This window comes from Manis pentadactyla, chromosome 6, assembly GCF_030020395.1.
Source record: "Manis pentadactyla isolate mManPen7 chromosome 6, mManPen7.hap1, whole genome shotgun sequence".
Classification (NCBI taxonomy): Eukaryota; Metazoa; Chordata; class Mammalia; order Pholidota; family Manidae; genus Manis; species Manis pentadactyla.
Genome location: NC_080024.1, coordinates 36,280,641 through 36,297,369, shown reverse-complemented (window position 1 = coordinate 36,297,369; position 16,729 = coordinate 36,280,641). Strand labels below are relative to the sequence as shown.

General features: G+C 36.1%; 1 protein-coding gene across 2 annotated transcripts in view; it reads right to left on the bottom strand.

Annotated features, from left to right (window-relative positions):
• GLS (glutaminase) overlaps positions 1 to 16,480 on the bottom strand; it is a 75,596-nt gene extending 59,116 nt beyond the window's left edge. Inside the window, exons 1-3 of one of the 2 annotated variants that reach the window (XM_036927889.2) lie at positions 15,889 to 16,480; positions 2,651 to 2,747; positions 2,195 to 2,316 (exon numbers count right to left, since the gene is read on the bottom strand). In XM_036927889.2, the coding sequence (XP_036783784.1) occupies positions 2,195 to 2,316; positions 2,651 to 2,747; positions 15,889 to 16,280 (611 nt within the window). In that variant the 5' untranslated portion in view covers positions 16,281 to 16,480. The remainder of the gene's footprint in view (positions 1 to 2,194; positions 2,317 to 2,650; positions 2,748 to 15,888) is intronic. The other variant, XM_036927890.2, reaches the window with a different exon arrangement.
• Between the last annotated feature and the right edge of the window lie 249 nt (positions 16,481 to 16,729).

The window sequence follows — 16,729 nt, the reverse complement described above, 5'->3', positions numbered from 1 at the left end:
ATATGGAAATGAATTTTAATAAACTCAAACAATATACAAATATGAAGACTGCCATTCATTTATCCCCCAACAGAAAAGACCAAAAGATTATGATCACATATAAAAATATTTCTAATACTTATATGGTTAAAAATGCATGTATAAATAATGCACTGGTTTTCAACCAAATTTTCTACTTTTGTTAGTTTTAAGGGTTATTAGTATTAAAAACAGTGACCAGGTGAGTATAGGCAGTCTCCAACTTTCAAACAGATTATGTTCAACAAAGTATGTTTAGAACTCATTATAAAATGTCATATATGATAGTTGTTTCTCAGATTACTCTCAAAGGCTATATATGTTAACCAACAAGGTATTGTAGTTTAAATATTAACACACTGACTTCAATCATACCTTTATAAATTACTTCTCTGGGAAAATGAATTCCACTCTAAAGTCTTATCCCCTGCTTGGAGGTGAGATGGTTTATTTCTGGCAACACTAACCAAAAAACTTACTTTGAAAACAGAGGTATTTTCTTGGGAGTAATCACCCTTCCAGGTGACATGAAAAGAGATTTTAAATCACCTCATTCTGTGGATGAAAGAGAAATTATGCCTACAGACATTCTTTTCTCCTGCCTGCTCATATAACACTAGGCATTTGTTAAGTTGGGAACTGCCTATAGTACAACAATCAATTATTTTTAAAAATTGGATTAGTGTTTAAAATAACAGTATTTGTTATTTTTCTTTATAATAATGGGAAGAAAATTTTGTTTCCTGGCTTTATAATCAATATATTTAAACTACTTTTAATTTCATGTTTAAACATAGAAGCATTTTATAAAACACACAAAAAAATTTAAGCAGTACTAAAAAACATAAAATACTGCTTTCACTTAATAGATATGAATTTGGAATTTCATCAACTGATCTACCTATCATCGCTTTGACAACTTCATTCTCAGATCAGCCAAAACAACTCTCCAGAAAGATCCACAATTAAGAGTACTTTGCATAGATAGTTCATGAACACTAAAAATTAAATAATCCTTACTGCAAAGGCACAGCTAACTAAAAATGATTTCTTTTTCTCCACAAAAAAACAGGTTCCAAAGACTCAAAATTCCTAACACTAGTTCCAACATAGACCTAAAACCTACTTAGTAAGGTTAGCTAAGTTAATAAAATCAAGAACCTTGTGGTGAAAAGGTTAAGAATCCTAAACTGTCAGCAGTGCTTCAGAGCATGCCAGGAAACTTAAGAGGACCTCAGTTAAATACTTATACCTTCAGATGACTTAATACTCCAGGATATTCCTAGGAGGTATCTAGAACAAATCACTCACCCCCAGAAGAAAATAAAAAACACAAAAATACATACAAATGAACTTTCAAGGTAGATGCAGGAATTCTTTGGATTTATCTCAACCTAAGTCTACAGTCTGCAAGAAGCCATTGTCATACAGCAGTTTACAGTTTTATAATAGTCTTCAATTGCAATTAATAAAATATCATCTACCTTTCTGGGATCTACTACAAAAATGCTGTCCATTATATCATTAAGTAATCAAATTAGGAGGAATACATTAGTGAAGATGAATAATAAACAGGCAAATATAGAAAAATAAAAGTAAGTATCTCATTCAACTAAATCAAGGTATTAATCTCCAAAGTTGTCTTTAGCTTCCAAATATTTTAAGGGAAATAAAAATAGTCAAAAGCCTATGTATTAAAAGCCTATGTATTAGTATGTCTGAAGAGAGAAGCGGACAATGGAAATACGTAAATTTAAGAATACAGACTGTCAGAAGCCTTCTCATTTTATGATGTCACCTAAATCACCTTGTAAGAAAGAAAAAGAGACCATTCTGAGAAAGCCTGTGAGACATGCAGATGAATTGGAGATCAATTTAAGCCATGATAGGATAAAGAGTGTGTTCTACTCAAACCCAACATCTCCAGGTACTGTAAATTGGAAACATCTGTAATTACAATTTCTTAGAGCAGTTTCAAAGAAAGTATACTCTTAACCTCAGTGTAGTACAGAGTCTTAATGTGCCCTAAGTTCTTCAAACAATTGATATTTACAAATCCCTTTCTTGTTTTCAGTAACACAGGAGGCACTGGCCTTCAAAGATGCAATTTGTTTTAAAAGAAAAATCACCACAGAGCATAGCAAATCACCATTAAAGGTTTGGCAGAAATGTTTACTTTTTAAAAAGATCTTTGTCTAGCATGACACCATCTGATGTTGTTTGAAGAGTTAATCTTAACATATCCATACACTCTTTCAACCTGGGATCAGACGTTCGTAATCCTGTAGATTTGAGTGCCTGTTTTTAAAAAAATAAGAGTTTGTAAATATACAGAGCAAGTCATGTATATGCTTATTCCAATTACAAGTTTTATTCCTGTACATAAAAACTTCTACCCAGGACCTGAATATGTATATGGTATTTGTGTTACTACTGAACACTTTTCTGGACAAGTTTCTCATTGTTTCTTTCATTTTCTTTTACTGATTACCTTGAAATGAACATGATGAAAACTTGAAAACATAATAGAGAAACAGTGTCAGTCAGTCTACATGCCAGATGACCTTTAAGACTACATGTCAATATTACTGTATTATCATACAGTTTATGATAGAAAAGTATACAAACTTACTGTGATAAATTTATGAACAGGTATTTTCTCTTGTCCTTCTGCAATTGTATAGAACAGCAAATCCTCCAAGCTAGGTAACAGACCCTGTTTTATTTTACTAAAGGGGGAAAAAGAAGACAAAATTAATCCTGCGTGAACATTTTAAGGATTTTTGTTACATCCATCATTAAATAACCATTGAACCAGACTATAGCTGAGCTGATCTACTTACTCAATACAATTGTCATAATGAATGGTGATCTATCAAAATCAAACCAGTATTACTGAAATCACACTGAAAAACAAGTAAAGATGATTAATTAATGAATCCAGGTATGTTTAAATCCCAGTTTTGAAATCTTGACTACCATTTCTTGTAATGCCATACCTAGCCATATGTTATAGCATTACCTTCCTGTTACAGCCTAATACAACACCCAATACTAATTACAGAGCTCACAAAAGTTCAGGTAAAAGTCAACACCTTGTTCTTTTTTTTTAAATAATGACTGTATCTATGTATTATTCAAATACTTAATCCGATTATAATCTGGAGGAAATAGCAATTAAGTATTGGACAGTAAAGAATAGTGCACAAGTTCTTGAATCATGGCTGTAATACATACTAGCTCAGTCACCTGGGTAAATTAATTAACCTTTCTGTGATTCAGTTATAGTTTCCTCATCTGAGAATGGGAGATAATGCTGCCTACCTCGCAGGTTGTTCTGAGGATCCGTTGACTAATCAATACCCTCAGAACACTGCCTGGAAGAATAAATACTCTGATGGTGGTTATAGTTATTATTTCTAAAGTGATCTAGGCTTACATATACAGATCAAATGCCACAAATCACAAAGACTGTTAGAATAAAGCTTTTACCATAAAAATACATTAAAAATTAATAACTAGTTTAATAAGATGCTATAGCTAATCAAACTTTTAAACAAGAAAGAAACTTTTTCTTATCCACTGAAAAGCTTTCAAGTAAATAAACTATAATAAACCTAATTCAGTGTCTTCTTTTTTTGGCTCTGAAACTGAAATTAACGTCTCATTATTGTGAACAGCAAGACTGTCGTTAAGTGTAACAGTGATAAGGATTACAGATATAAAGCAGGCCAATTCTCTCCCTATACATCACTACTTATTAAAATGGGAGGAAGAACTATATATGTATGTACGTATGTATATACATAAAGATGTGTATAATATTCGGTAAAGGAATTTGCTTGTATTTCAAGAAAATGAGAGAAATTAGAAAGAAGAGAGAACACTCATTTTCTTAAGTGAAATTCAAAACTTACTATAGTCAGTTCTAGACTAGGTATAATGACAACTTCCATAGAAAAACTGTATACATTACTTTTGTAACATAAATTGTCACAAAGCGTTAAGTCTTTCTACAATTTTGTTTTTGTATTGTTAAAAAGAGCTTATTTAGGGGTCCACATACTTCCTCAATTACCCAAAGATCATACAAAATGTCTATATTTTAATAAGACCACATGTACTTAGTTATTTCCTAATACAATTACTTCCCTATTTTAGTGATCCATGTGTTTCTATCTTAAAGATAACAGAATATAGACTTGGTTCACAAAATGTGTATATTTACACATCACATATTAGGCATTAATGTTGGTATTAATATCACTTTTACCTATTTTCAAAGTTGTTAAACCAACTTTTAATTTTTAAAGTCAACCTAAAATATGTGAATTTCATGGCAATGTTCTAAAAACACCAACACATAGGATTATATTGGCATATCCTGGATATGTAATTATTCACTACAACATTTTGGCTTCTAGAGAAATTATGAAAAATATTTGAGATATTTTAATAGTAAGAGCTAAAATTTACTGATTACTTATGTTCTAGATACTCCAAGTGTTTTACATCCATTTTAATTTAATCCCTCCAATGATCTTCTGACAGAAGGTACTATTATTATCCAAAATATAGTATGGCTCCTGGTACACAGTAGGAGCTCAATATATTTATTATTTGTTTAAAAAAATTAATGAATTTATCCCCATTTCACAGATAAGGAAACAAAAGCTCAAATGAATCAAGAAACTTCCTAAGACTGCACAGGGTAGAGATGGATTTAGAGTCCCTGTTTCTCTAAATCCAGAATCTAAACTATTTATCACTATAGTATACTGGCTTTCAAACTTACTAGCTAATTATTACTTTTATAAGGTACAATTTTTCTAGGTCTTACCCTGATCTAAAACCATTAAAAACAGCATTCAACAATACTGATGATTTAATATTTAAAGAAAAATTGAGCCAGCTGTCAAAAAATCCATTGAAAATAATATGCCAATTATTTACAGAAAATGGTCTGTCAAATAAACTTTAGATAGTGGTAGTTTATCATTTTTAAAAACTGCAGAATAAGCTTTCTATGTATTTAACACACCAGTAAATGGTATTTGCTTTGCCTAAAAGCTATGTAAATAACACAAAAGATACACTTCTTTAGCTTATGGTACATAGTGCAAAAATATTAAAATGAATCTATTATTGCCACAGCTAGCAAAAAAAAGATAAAATATTTACTTGCTTTTGGACAAGAGACTAATTCTTACCCATAGGAGAGAGATTTAAGTTATCTCTAAGAAATGTGCTCATAAAATAAATGGGTAAAATTGACTTAAAAATTACATATCTCAGCATTTAAAAGGTCAGACTTTGATCTGCATATAGCTTCAACAGTCTGGTGAACAAATAAATGCAAAGATTTTCCCTAAACTTTAAAATAGGTAGAAATTACTCCAAAGATTTTCCCTGACATTTACCCCTTTTTCCTTTCCCAGATTTAATATGGCTTTGTGGCAACAATTCACAATAATGCATTTTGCTATTAAAATTCAAAATTTAAAAACAATAGTTAGTTTTCAGTAACTAAATGGTAACTAGGAAATCTTTGAGAAGTATTTAAGTTTTAATGACAGAAAGATATATTATAGCAGGCTTTCAAATAGTAACATCAACAAGTACTGATAAAACTCCAGGTTCCCTAGGGAAAACAATGGTTATGATACTCAGCAACTAAAATAGGATATATACAGATTAGTAAATTTAAAGAAAAATCCTGTTTCATACCTTTTTATTCCTTCACTGTCATTCTCCCTCAGTCCCTTTCTAATTTCTGCTTTTAAGATCCTTTCACCATCATTTTATTCCTTCATTTACTCATTCCTTCCCCTACTTCATCCTCACAAAATACCTAAAATAGAAGTGATTTCTTTCAAAAAATGAAAAAAAATCCCATTTATTTAACTGGCATCTACGACATGTACAGCATATTAGTCATTATTTGCTGTTTAAGTAGGAAATGGAAAACATACAATAACAAGGAATTATAAGAAAGGAACTATGGGATCCAATCACTGAAAAATTACTTCACTGTGGACTAGTAAGGTAAGGCTTTTTTAGAAGAGGTGGAATTTGAGCTAGACTTGATAGATGGGTAGCAGCTGGAAACATGGCAGCAGCAGTGGATTTCCAGCAAAGGAACTGTAAGGACCAAAGCAATGAAGATGAGCATTCACTGGGTGTTTACAAAGAACAGCAAACAGCTAAGCACAGGAAATGAATTCAAGTGCCTGTGCCCATTTCTACCTATGAGCTGTTAAAATACCTGATTTTCAGAGTTTAAAGAGATTTCTATAAATCAGTCAATAAATGAGAAGACTACATCCTAAAAACTTATTACTGAGTTTAAATTCAGGGCCAATTTCTGTAACATGAAAAGAGGCACTGTGTTTACTGATCTACCAGTTTCCCAGTATCAACGAACAATTAAACCTCCTCAGTCTGGTATTCAGTTCTCTATACAGCTTGGTACTATCTATTCACAACTCATCACTTACAATTCACCAATGTAACTGACTAGACTCCCTGACCTGTAAATAAGTCCTGCTATCTCACCTTTTTACCTATGTTTTCTGTTTATAACCTTCCTCTTCCCAAAACTTTACCAATGATTATTCCCATTGTCTCAGAGGGCTTTCCCCAACCAGATGCATTATACTCTTTTTAGCATACACTGGCTGCATCACTAAATTTTGTACTTCTAAAAATACTGCCTATTACATGCAAGTATTGGGGATATAAGGAATAAAGTAAGGTTGCTGCCTAGGGGAACCAAGACTATAGGAATGTGGCAAGTACTAAGACAGAAGTACTACAATGAAGCACAAAGGAAGCATTCAATTTTGCCTTGATGGGCAGGGAAAATTTAAGTTTATAATTTGTAATTAGGAGAAACACTAAATGCACCCTCATAAGTTCAAAATTTTAAATAAAAGAAACTCTATTATCAAATGAAAGAAAAATGAAGAGCAAGTCTTTACTAAAAACTGCATAATGAGAAGAGGAAAACAAAAATTGAAACCAACTATACAGCCTTATTAGCTAACTAACATTTCATCTTACCTGACTTCTCTGAACTATAACCTTCAAAGGTGGAATAATAGCTTCTGTTTTTTGGCAGGGGTGGGGTGGGGGGCATGGTTTCAACCCCATGTAACTCAGAGTAGAGTACAGTACACCTATCAAATGAGCTTTTTTCCTAACTAGGTTAAGTGACAAAAGAACCCTACTAAGGGAATGCAGAAGAATGTTTTGGTGTTTTTACTTACGTCATTTTATGACAATGATCTTTATGAGAATATCTGACATTATTTTAAAAATCATTCTATCATTTTGAATGTAAGAATGATGTAATTGATAGTGTCCATCAACACCAGCAAATTAGCGTATTACCTGTAGTGGGTGGAGACTTACAGGTACAGAGAACAGAGTGGTGGTTGCCAGATGGAAGGAGGGTGGGAGCGGAGACAGAATGGATAAAGAGGATCAAGAGGTACAAACTTCCACTTATAAAAAAAATAAGTCATGTGGATGCAATGTACAGCATGCACTGTATCGTAACCTTGTATGGTGACAAATAGCAACTAAACTTACTGTAGTGATCAGTTCTCAATGTATACAAATGTCAAATCCCTATACTGTACACATGAAACTAATAAAATATGGTTTGTCCATTATACTTAAATAAAAATAAATGAGTAAATAAATAAAAATAAACCTGTAGGATTGAAAGCGGATTGGACAGTGGCTGATCATACACCATTATAAGTCTGACAAAGTGACAAATTCTGCTTATCCTCCAAGTCATTTGTCCCAAGGCTAATTATTGGTGGAATTAAAAAAAAAATCTTACATTTTTAAATGGCTTTGCTGTTAAAAAAGGAATTTCTATTATATTAAAACCTTGAGGGGTAAAACAATGTGAGTAAACTGTCCCCCATTTACATATGAGGACAGACTCAAAGGCAAGCAACATGTCCAATGTTACACAACTCTTACGTGGCTAGACCAGAATTAGTCCTAGAAAGCTGGTCCTTGGCTCCTAGTCCTGGATTCTTCCTGCTATGCCAAACCACCTGTGCAGAGCTGTTAGCACTCCATTTTAGGAGGAATACCTATAGTTCGTTAAGAATGAATTATGAGACACACTACATGAAGAATTTTTAACCGAAGTGCTAACAGGGGTATTACTTATATTAGATGACTAAATTGTTATTCTGCCTTGTTAAAACTGTATCCTGTACAACACAAGGATGAGATTATAGTGAATTAGGACTGCTGTTCTGATTGGATGTTACTGAAATTTATACAAGAGCAAGTCAAACTAAGCACAAAAGCCAGCTTTACATGAGGAAGTGGCCAGGCTGTACCTATCAGTTGATAGCAAGTTGTCCATATGTACAGCTTTGAAGGTATAACTGGGGGGTGTGGTCGGGGACAATCCACGCTTCTCTGATGGGAGGAGAGGACTTAGGCAGATTAACTCCCTAATGTCCAGTCTGTTATAGTCCTTCCAACCACGTATTCCTTCAATTAAGTATCCTCTAATACGTCATTCTAGTTGTAAAAATACAGGTATTACATGAATTCTGTCACCTCAATCACTCTTATACCTTATACCACACTGGAGATGACAGCTTCCAAATAACTAAAATATATAAGTAGAAGTTAATGAGAAGCAGACTTTAGCTATATGTAAGGAAAAACAAAACAGCTCTGAAAATGGAATGGACTGCCTTCTAAGGGAGGGAACTCTTGTGAAGATTCAAATAGAGATGAATAACAACCTGTAGGAAATATAAGAGAAAAAAAACATCAGCTGGTGAGATGGGTTTTTAAAGCCTCTTTCCATCCTGAACCTAAAAAAAGTAATCAATTCAATAAGTATTTTATTAATCTACTAATATTGGATGAAAAAAACAAAGTAAGTCCCTAATATTATATGAACTTGGTTAGGTCATTTAGAATGTGGCCAGTTTGCAAAATATGTAAAGTAAGGTGGAAGTAAATGTCTTTAAAGTCACTTCCAACTATATTTGTCAGTTTCTGAGTTGCTAAAAATAGATGTCCTCCTAAATTCCTATAGGAAAGATCATAAAATTTACTTACTCAGGACCCATATACACATAAAGGACCTATGTACATAGGTTTTACACATAAAGCTTAATTATCTGGATTCTTTAAAAAGGTAAGGGAAGTACTTAATGCCACTCAACTGTACACTTAAAAATGGTTAAAGCAGAAATTCTATGGTCTGTGTATTTTACCAAAATTTTGTTTTAAAAAGCTAAGGGGAACTGGGTATAAAAGGTGGGAGTGAGGAAAAAAAAGCTAACGTGAAGATATGAAGGGTGGGAGCAAAATGCAGTAAGGGATACAAGATATAGAAATCCACAAAAGAACAAACTCATTCAAAGCCGAACCAATCAGTATGAAAGAACACCTTCACAACAAAACACAGTTTAGTGCAAGGGCCACTAACAGCAAACTGTAGCAGGGGATACCTGTTTTTGTAAATAATGTTTTATTGCAAGACAGTTAGTCTTATTCATTTACCAATTGTTGATGGCTCCTTTGCTACAATAGCTAATTTGAATAGTTTTAACAGAGACAAGTTAGCCTGTGAAGCCAAAAATATGTACTGCCTGGTCCTTCAAGAAAAAGTTTGCTAACACTTGACTTAGAGCATCACTGCATTTTAGCACAGTAATGTTCCTCCATAGTAACCGTAAGCTGAACAAGAAATGTTAAGCTCTCATTATAATGTTTTAATGCAGCAAAAAATATACATTTTCAAAGCAGATTTAAACCAAGAATAGTTTAGAAATAAAAAAACTTGATGTTTAGATAATAGTGAATACTTTGGATATATACTGGAGAATGTTGATAAATAGGAGCTGTATTAATTCACTCAAAATCTTTCTTCATAACTTTTTTCAATGTTATACATACCAGACACAGGATATTAGGATAGTGAATGGGACAACAGAGTAATTTACAAGTTCAAAATTAAACAGATGTGGTTCCTCTGATTGTATAAGTGATATATATATATATACTCATAAAGGAAATTTTAAAAGTAACTGTAAGGAGACAGGAAAAATAATGTTCACTCTCACAAACCACGGCTGCTATTACCATTTCAGCTTATTTCCATTACTTTTTCCAACCGAAAAGCTTAAGATCACTTGACATCAGACTGTACAGAAAATTTTATTAATTTTGTATTCTGACTTTTAGCTTAAAATTTTTTCTTCTTATATCCCCAAAAAGTATCTGTATACATTTTAAATAAGTGAATAAAACTCATATGGATGTACCCTAATTTACTTAACCATTCCACAAGTGCTGAAACAAATTTCTCCCCACTTTTCTCTAATATGCAATTAATATGCCAAAAAAACTGAATAAATCTCTCTACGCCTCAGTTTATCTTGTTAGCCAACATTCCTAAAAAGGTATGAATACATTTTAAGTTCTGCATACAGTATAAAAAATGTTCTTCAGGCAGTCTGTACTCTTTTAGTAACTCCCACCAAGAATGTAAGGAAGTACCTGTCACTCAAAATATCCTCAAGATGACAATTGTAAAATCTTCTCTAGAGGCCTGTACCAAAAACTAGTAAGTAAAAATACATTTCTAAATCCTGAAAGCTTTCAACTCTTTGTTCATTATGTAATATCAATAGTTCTATGTTTTAAAATTAGTATTCACTATAAATATTTCTTTAAAAATCAGTAAACAATACTGTTACATACTAACCAGAGAATACTTCCCAAAGAAAGCCAAGAAACATTTAACATTTTGCTTCTACTACACTGCAAAGGGCCCAAAAAATCACCAAGAGCAGTAATCAGTCATAAGCACTGTGTTCCATAACCAAAGCAATTTTATACCCAAGCAAATTCCAGGGTAAAATCATAGGTAACAGTGTCTCTACCTGAAAGCTATATAGCTCACTTAGATATTAATATTTAGTAACTTTTTATAAATATATCTGTTCGCTCAGCTTTCTTAAGCATTCCTCTTACTAACAAATGACTTAAAAGGAAGAAGCACGACAGGTTACTCCTTGGTTAGAAAGGATTTAAAGTTTGAGCTTCTTAAAAAATGCAAACCTACAGTTAGATTTTCAGTTTCTACAGAAAATTTCCTTCATCTCAGTAGCACAAGGGGGTAGTGTAACTTTCTTTACTGACTTTAAATCAATTTTAAAACTCAAAGAAACCCACAAATACCTTCAAAAAATTTCTCTTCAAGGTGACATTTATCTTTTTCAAACTAAAATGCAGCCCTCCTGCATTCATTTCCCAACATAGAGTCTCATAAAAAAGACTAAATTCTAGTTAGTAGTCATTTCCTGAGTTAGTTGAGGTAGGCAGACCTCTTTGTAAAACAGTAAAGCCTGGAAACAGGAAGCTAAAACCCAAGAAGACTAAACTTCAGGATCTAATTCATGCTCTTTCAATGAACTTCATTCAAATATTCCTAAGTAGCAAGCAGTTTGTTAATTACAGACCATATGCAGATTATGTTTATGGCTAAATAGATGCATACCATTTAATATAAACATTAAGCAGCAAAACTTGTTGATCTATGACTTGCCATTAGTACAAAACTAAAACTTACTGATAACTGTAACCTAGAAAAAAAAGTTAATATTGAAGAAATCACAAATAGTGACAGAATTTCATTTAGAAGCTCAAGCAAAAATTAAATATACTTTCAAGGATAACAGAACTTGTCACCTATTTCAGGAGATTCTGTTGTTCAATTCCAAAATATATTATCTTTATCTGACAAATACTGTCTCAAAATCATTATCAATACTGTTCTATAGACCTAATTCAATGTTTGCTGAAATGCAATATTTAATGTTTGAAATCCAATTCTCACAGCATATGATTTAATGATTCTTTGATCACTTTCCATTTTGTAAAGATAAATATGAGTTACCAAAACAGTCATACTATCTGAAGCTAGTTGAAATAATTTTTGCTTTTTTAAACTGTACTTAATTAAAAATGAATTTTTTAAATGCCAAAACTTTTTGGTGAGGAAACGTACAATAATTGCATCCTCGGGCATGCAGTTTTTAACAGATACTACTAAACTATCATTCAAAATAGCTTAACTAATTTATATTCCCACTAGCAATGCAGGAGGTCCCTATTTCCCACATCCTTTGCATCAGTTGATTTAACGTAACACCTGCCACTCTGATGGGGGAAAAATGTTGTTTTAATAGAATACTTTTAATATGGTATCCTGGATGAACCACCTATTCTCTACATGTGCTGATACTTTCCCAGCCAAGTCCTTCTCTGTTCTCTGTTTTCCTTTCTAATTAAGCACTAAAATGCTCAAACAGAAAGTAACTTAAAAATGCCCTTCCATCCCCACCTGCCAACCCTTCCCAGGGATCCTTCACTAAGATAGGATATACGACTTCCCAGCTTTACAGAAATGCAGCATGGCATGCTCAACACAGAATAAACAGTGATAAAAATGTCCATGTTGGATAAGTGTTGGCATAAAAGTTAATATAGAATGTTAATTGCTACAGCATGGTTTATGACTTTGGCATAAGGCTCATTCTAGTCCATATTGGTATCCTAGAAGGGGAATGATATTTTGAAATTAACTAATCAATCTGGAAATAATATGCAAAATAGATTGAAATGAGACAAAACAATGGATATGGGGGTATAGATTTTAAATTTGAAGTCGTCTTGTGGAGATGTGAGACAAGAGTCTGGATTAGAACTGAAATACTACCTACACAAAGATGAGAGTCAAAGCTGGGAGAAGGGATATGCTGTTGAGAAGGCAGGCAAGTGGGAAAGAAGAAGAGGCCTCAGCTTCAAGATTTACCCAGAGAGCAAACCAAAAAAGAAAAGCCAGGAAAGCAGAGAGAACAATTTTAGTAATGAAGAGAGCCATTGAAAGTAGCTTTCAAAATGACAGAATGACACAGTAACAAAATTAAATAAGGGCACTACAGGGAAAACAGCGAAAATTCATTACATTTTTCCATAAGATATTTAAGATAAAAGTGAAATCCTTAACCTAAACCAGGAACCTCACCAGAACTGAAATTGGTTGGAGATGGCACAGTCTAGGATAAGTATGGTTCAAAGAATTTGACTATGGAGAAAAGCTAAGTTGGTAAAATTGCTTATATTCTACCTTCTTCCAGAATGTAACATGGTAGAGGCTAATAAAATATAATGTCAGATCAAGTTCAAGCAAATATCCCCAAATAAAAGCAAATTTACTAATTAATAAAATTAATTCAATCTCTGAGTTTACTGGTAAGCAGAGAAAAAGGTGAACAGTGCATATCACACAGTTCCAATAAGAAGTATGATTTGTCAAGAGCAAATTTTTCTGGTAACTATAAAAACAAAAAGAAGTATCTCATGTGCGAGACTAAAGTTCAAGGACCTTGTCGGGTTTTACAATAAATGATGCAATTTTATCCTTATTTAATAAAGTTATATAGTATATAACACATGCCAAATTTTGTTCTAAGTCTTTTACAAAATGTTAACTCATTTAATTTTCATGTGGCTATTTCCTTTAATCCTCTATAAAACCTGGCAGAGTCCTGAGTGAGTGCTGGCATTCCAAGTGGCTTGCTCACTGAGGAATGATCAATGCTTTGGAAACCAAGAAAGATAATAGGATCAACTGGAAGCTTACCTCCCAGAATAATAAATGTTTATTACATAAAGGCAAAATGAGAGAAGTCAAAGGAGAAAAGCTACATTGGAAACGAGATCAATCAGGAAATAGACTCTTCAACCAAATTTAAAATTTTTTTTCACCATTTTGAAGTCAGTGCTCTTCACCTTATATGTAAATTGGAAACAGCCGGGGTTCACTCTTGAACTCCTTGACCAAAAGTCTCAGGATTAACATATAAACCTGGATGGCTCCTAAACCAGTCTAGCTTTTACTCCAAACTTTGGTGGCAAAAAAAGCAAACTCTTTTGAACCAAAGTAAAAATAGTTATCTTACTGGCCAAACTCCCAGGGCATCTAAGCAACTATTCTTGAAGGATTCCCTCCCTAGACTGGTATTCTTTGGTTAGTGGGACAGGACGGGACATATTTTTATGTAGGGTTCTCAATAAGTATTAGTCAAACAGTGTCTAAGAGATGATTTCTTATTTAGAAGGCAATGAAGCTAGAAGCTTCTGGAAAATATGTAAATCACCAAAGGAGCTCGATTTCCAATCTGACAAAATGGAAAAAAAAGAGGACACAAGAAGCCAATGAAGAGACACAGGCTGAAAGACAATTTCAATAGGAAGTAGTTTCCAATGATACAGCCTTTAAAGAAGAACTTTTAAGTGTTAGTAATTGCATTTTGCCATTCTGAACTCTAGGCACAGGTATTTAAACTAGTTACTTGTCTGGTAAAACCAGATGATATTAAGAGAAAAGTGGGTAGATACCAGGTGAGATTAAGCATACATATTCCAGTCCCTTAAAAACATCAGAAAAAGTAGAAATTTAGTAAGTCTAGCTTTTTAAGACTTTGAAAGGGTTTATCATCTAACCAAAGATGTTAAATGACCTGCACGTGGTCATAAAACTACTTTGGGGCACAAAACCATTATCACAGAATACAATAAATTTTGCCCATCGGCAAGTGATTTAAAAAAATGTATATACTTCTCAGTCTGGGAAAACAAGTTCAGCTTGAAATGTTTTAGGTTAGTGTCAACTTCAATTACGGGAAATACTAAGCAGGCCTAAGATTGAATGTTTAAGAATCAAACTTCCAGTTTCATTTAAGGTGCTTTAGGGTTGGAGACAGTAACATTAAGAGAAAGGGAGGCAAAACAGGTCACATAACATCAGTACAATTATCAGGTAAAAGTAGGGCATGAAGGAAGCAGACAGGTAGAATTTTACCCACATTGGGAAATCAAAGTTTTGTGTCCATTTTATTACACAAGACCTAATTTAATATACAGGAAACTGCTTCATATCTTGTGTAAAAAAAATCAATTTTCTTTTAAGACTAAACTACTGTGCGGTATAGATGACTTAACAACCTATCACAATTTAAACACAAAAGCTACTGAATTTGGATTTTTCAGAGTTAGTGTTTTACCCGTCACATTTCCCGTCTACTTTGACTTTTATTTTCAAAAATTCGCCCATCTCATGTTAGACATTAGATAAGCCAACGCTGGTCCCCAAGGCAAACAGGTGGTCTGACCCCATCTTCTCGGCCACATGACTGTTTTCTTCCTAATTTCGAAAGTATTACTTCCGGTACCCTAGATGGCTCTACATGGGTGAGGAGGAGCCACTACAGAAACATTAAGAACACTCGGCCTCATCAGGCTTCCAGAGACGGTGGCAGAGATTGAAGAGGGCAGGCTGCGAGGAAACCTGAGCCAGGGAAAGCGACGAGTCAGGGAGGCACTGGGAATGCTCATCGCCCGACTCCTCAATGTCACTCGGCGGAGATGTTCGTGTGCATCAACCACGAAGGATTGGGCGGGCGGCCAGGCGCTGCAGCGGGGGGCCGGGGCACGGAGCTCGCGGAACACGCCAGGAAGCCGCAGCTCCAGCGCTGGGTGGGGGACCAGACCCGCCCCTCCGGCTCCTCCCGGGCAGCCTGTGCCGGGGGCGGGAAAGGGAAGAGGACGCCGAGGCCAGGGGCGCGGACGGGGAATGCGCGGGCGGGGCCGGGTCTAATCACATGGCGCAGACTGCGCAGGCCGCTCGGCATCTCCTTTTCTTTCTCTTTCTCGAACCTCCGCTCCCATTCCGCCCCACTGCAGGCCCCTCCCGAGCCCCGGCCCCCACGCGGGGCGAGGCCTCCTCCGCCTAGCGGAGACACTCACTTTTCGCCCGAGGCCACCAGCTCCTTGCCCTCGCTGTTGCCGAATGCGCCTGTCTCCCCGGGGCTGTCCTTGGGGCTGGGCGCTGGCGGGGCCGCAGGCGTCGCCGCGCCCGTTTGCTGCTGTCGCTGCGTGCCCTCCTTGCCCAGCTCCTGCAGGATCTCCGAGGGGGAGCTGGACAGTCCCCGCGCGAAGGGCCCCGCTGGCCGGCCGCCCCCACCCCACCAGGGGTAGAGCCGCACGGCGGCCGCTGAGCCCGCGGCCGCCTGCCCGCCGCTCTGGGGGCGCTGGCACTGGGTGGCGAGGGGCTGCGTTCTCCTCAGAACCGCACAGATGGCGGCAGGCGGCCGCAAGAGCAGGTCCCGCAGCGTCGTCGAGCCTCGCAGACGCATCATGCCGCCGGGTCCGTCCGCGCCCACTCAACAAGGGAGGATGCTCGGGGCGTGGGCGGCTGCTTTCCACCGGGAACACGGTATCTGGCAAGACGGCAAGAGGGTAAAAGAGGCCAAGGGCAGCGGCTTGGGTGTGGTTCAGGCTCCGGCTTCCTCAGCCGCGGTCGCTGTTCCCGAAGCCCGCCAGGGGCCGATCCTCCTCTCGCCGCCGAGGGCTCCGCACTGAGGCTGAAACGCAGGGTAGGGCTGGAGATTTTGTGCGCTCACTTTCCCGGAGGCGGGACGACGCCTTCGGCCTGCCCCCTTCACTTGCTGCAATTGACTCAGATTCTCGACCTTTCTCCTGATTGGTGGCTGGAGCAGTCAAATTTCTCTCGGCGCCGAGTACGCGGAGCGACGGGCGGGGTACTCGAGGAGGGCGGGGAGAAGAGTCAAACTGACGTGTGAGGCGT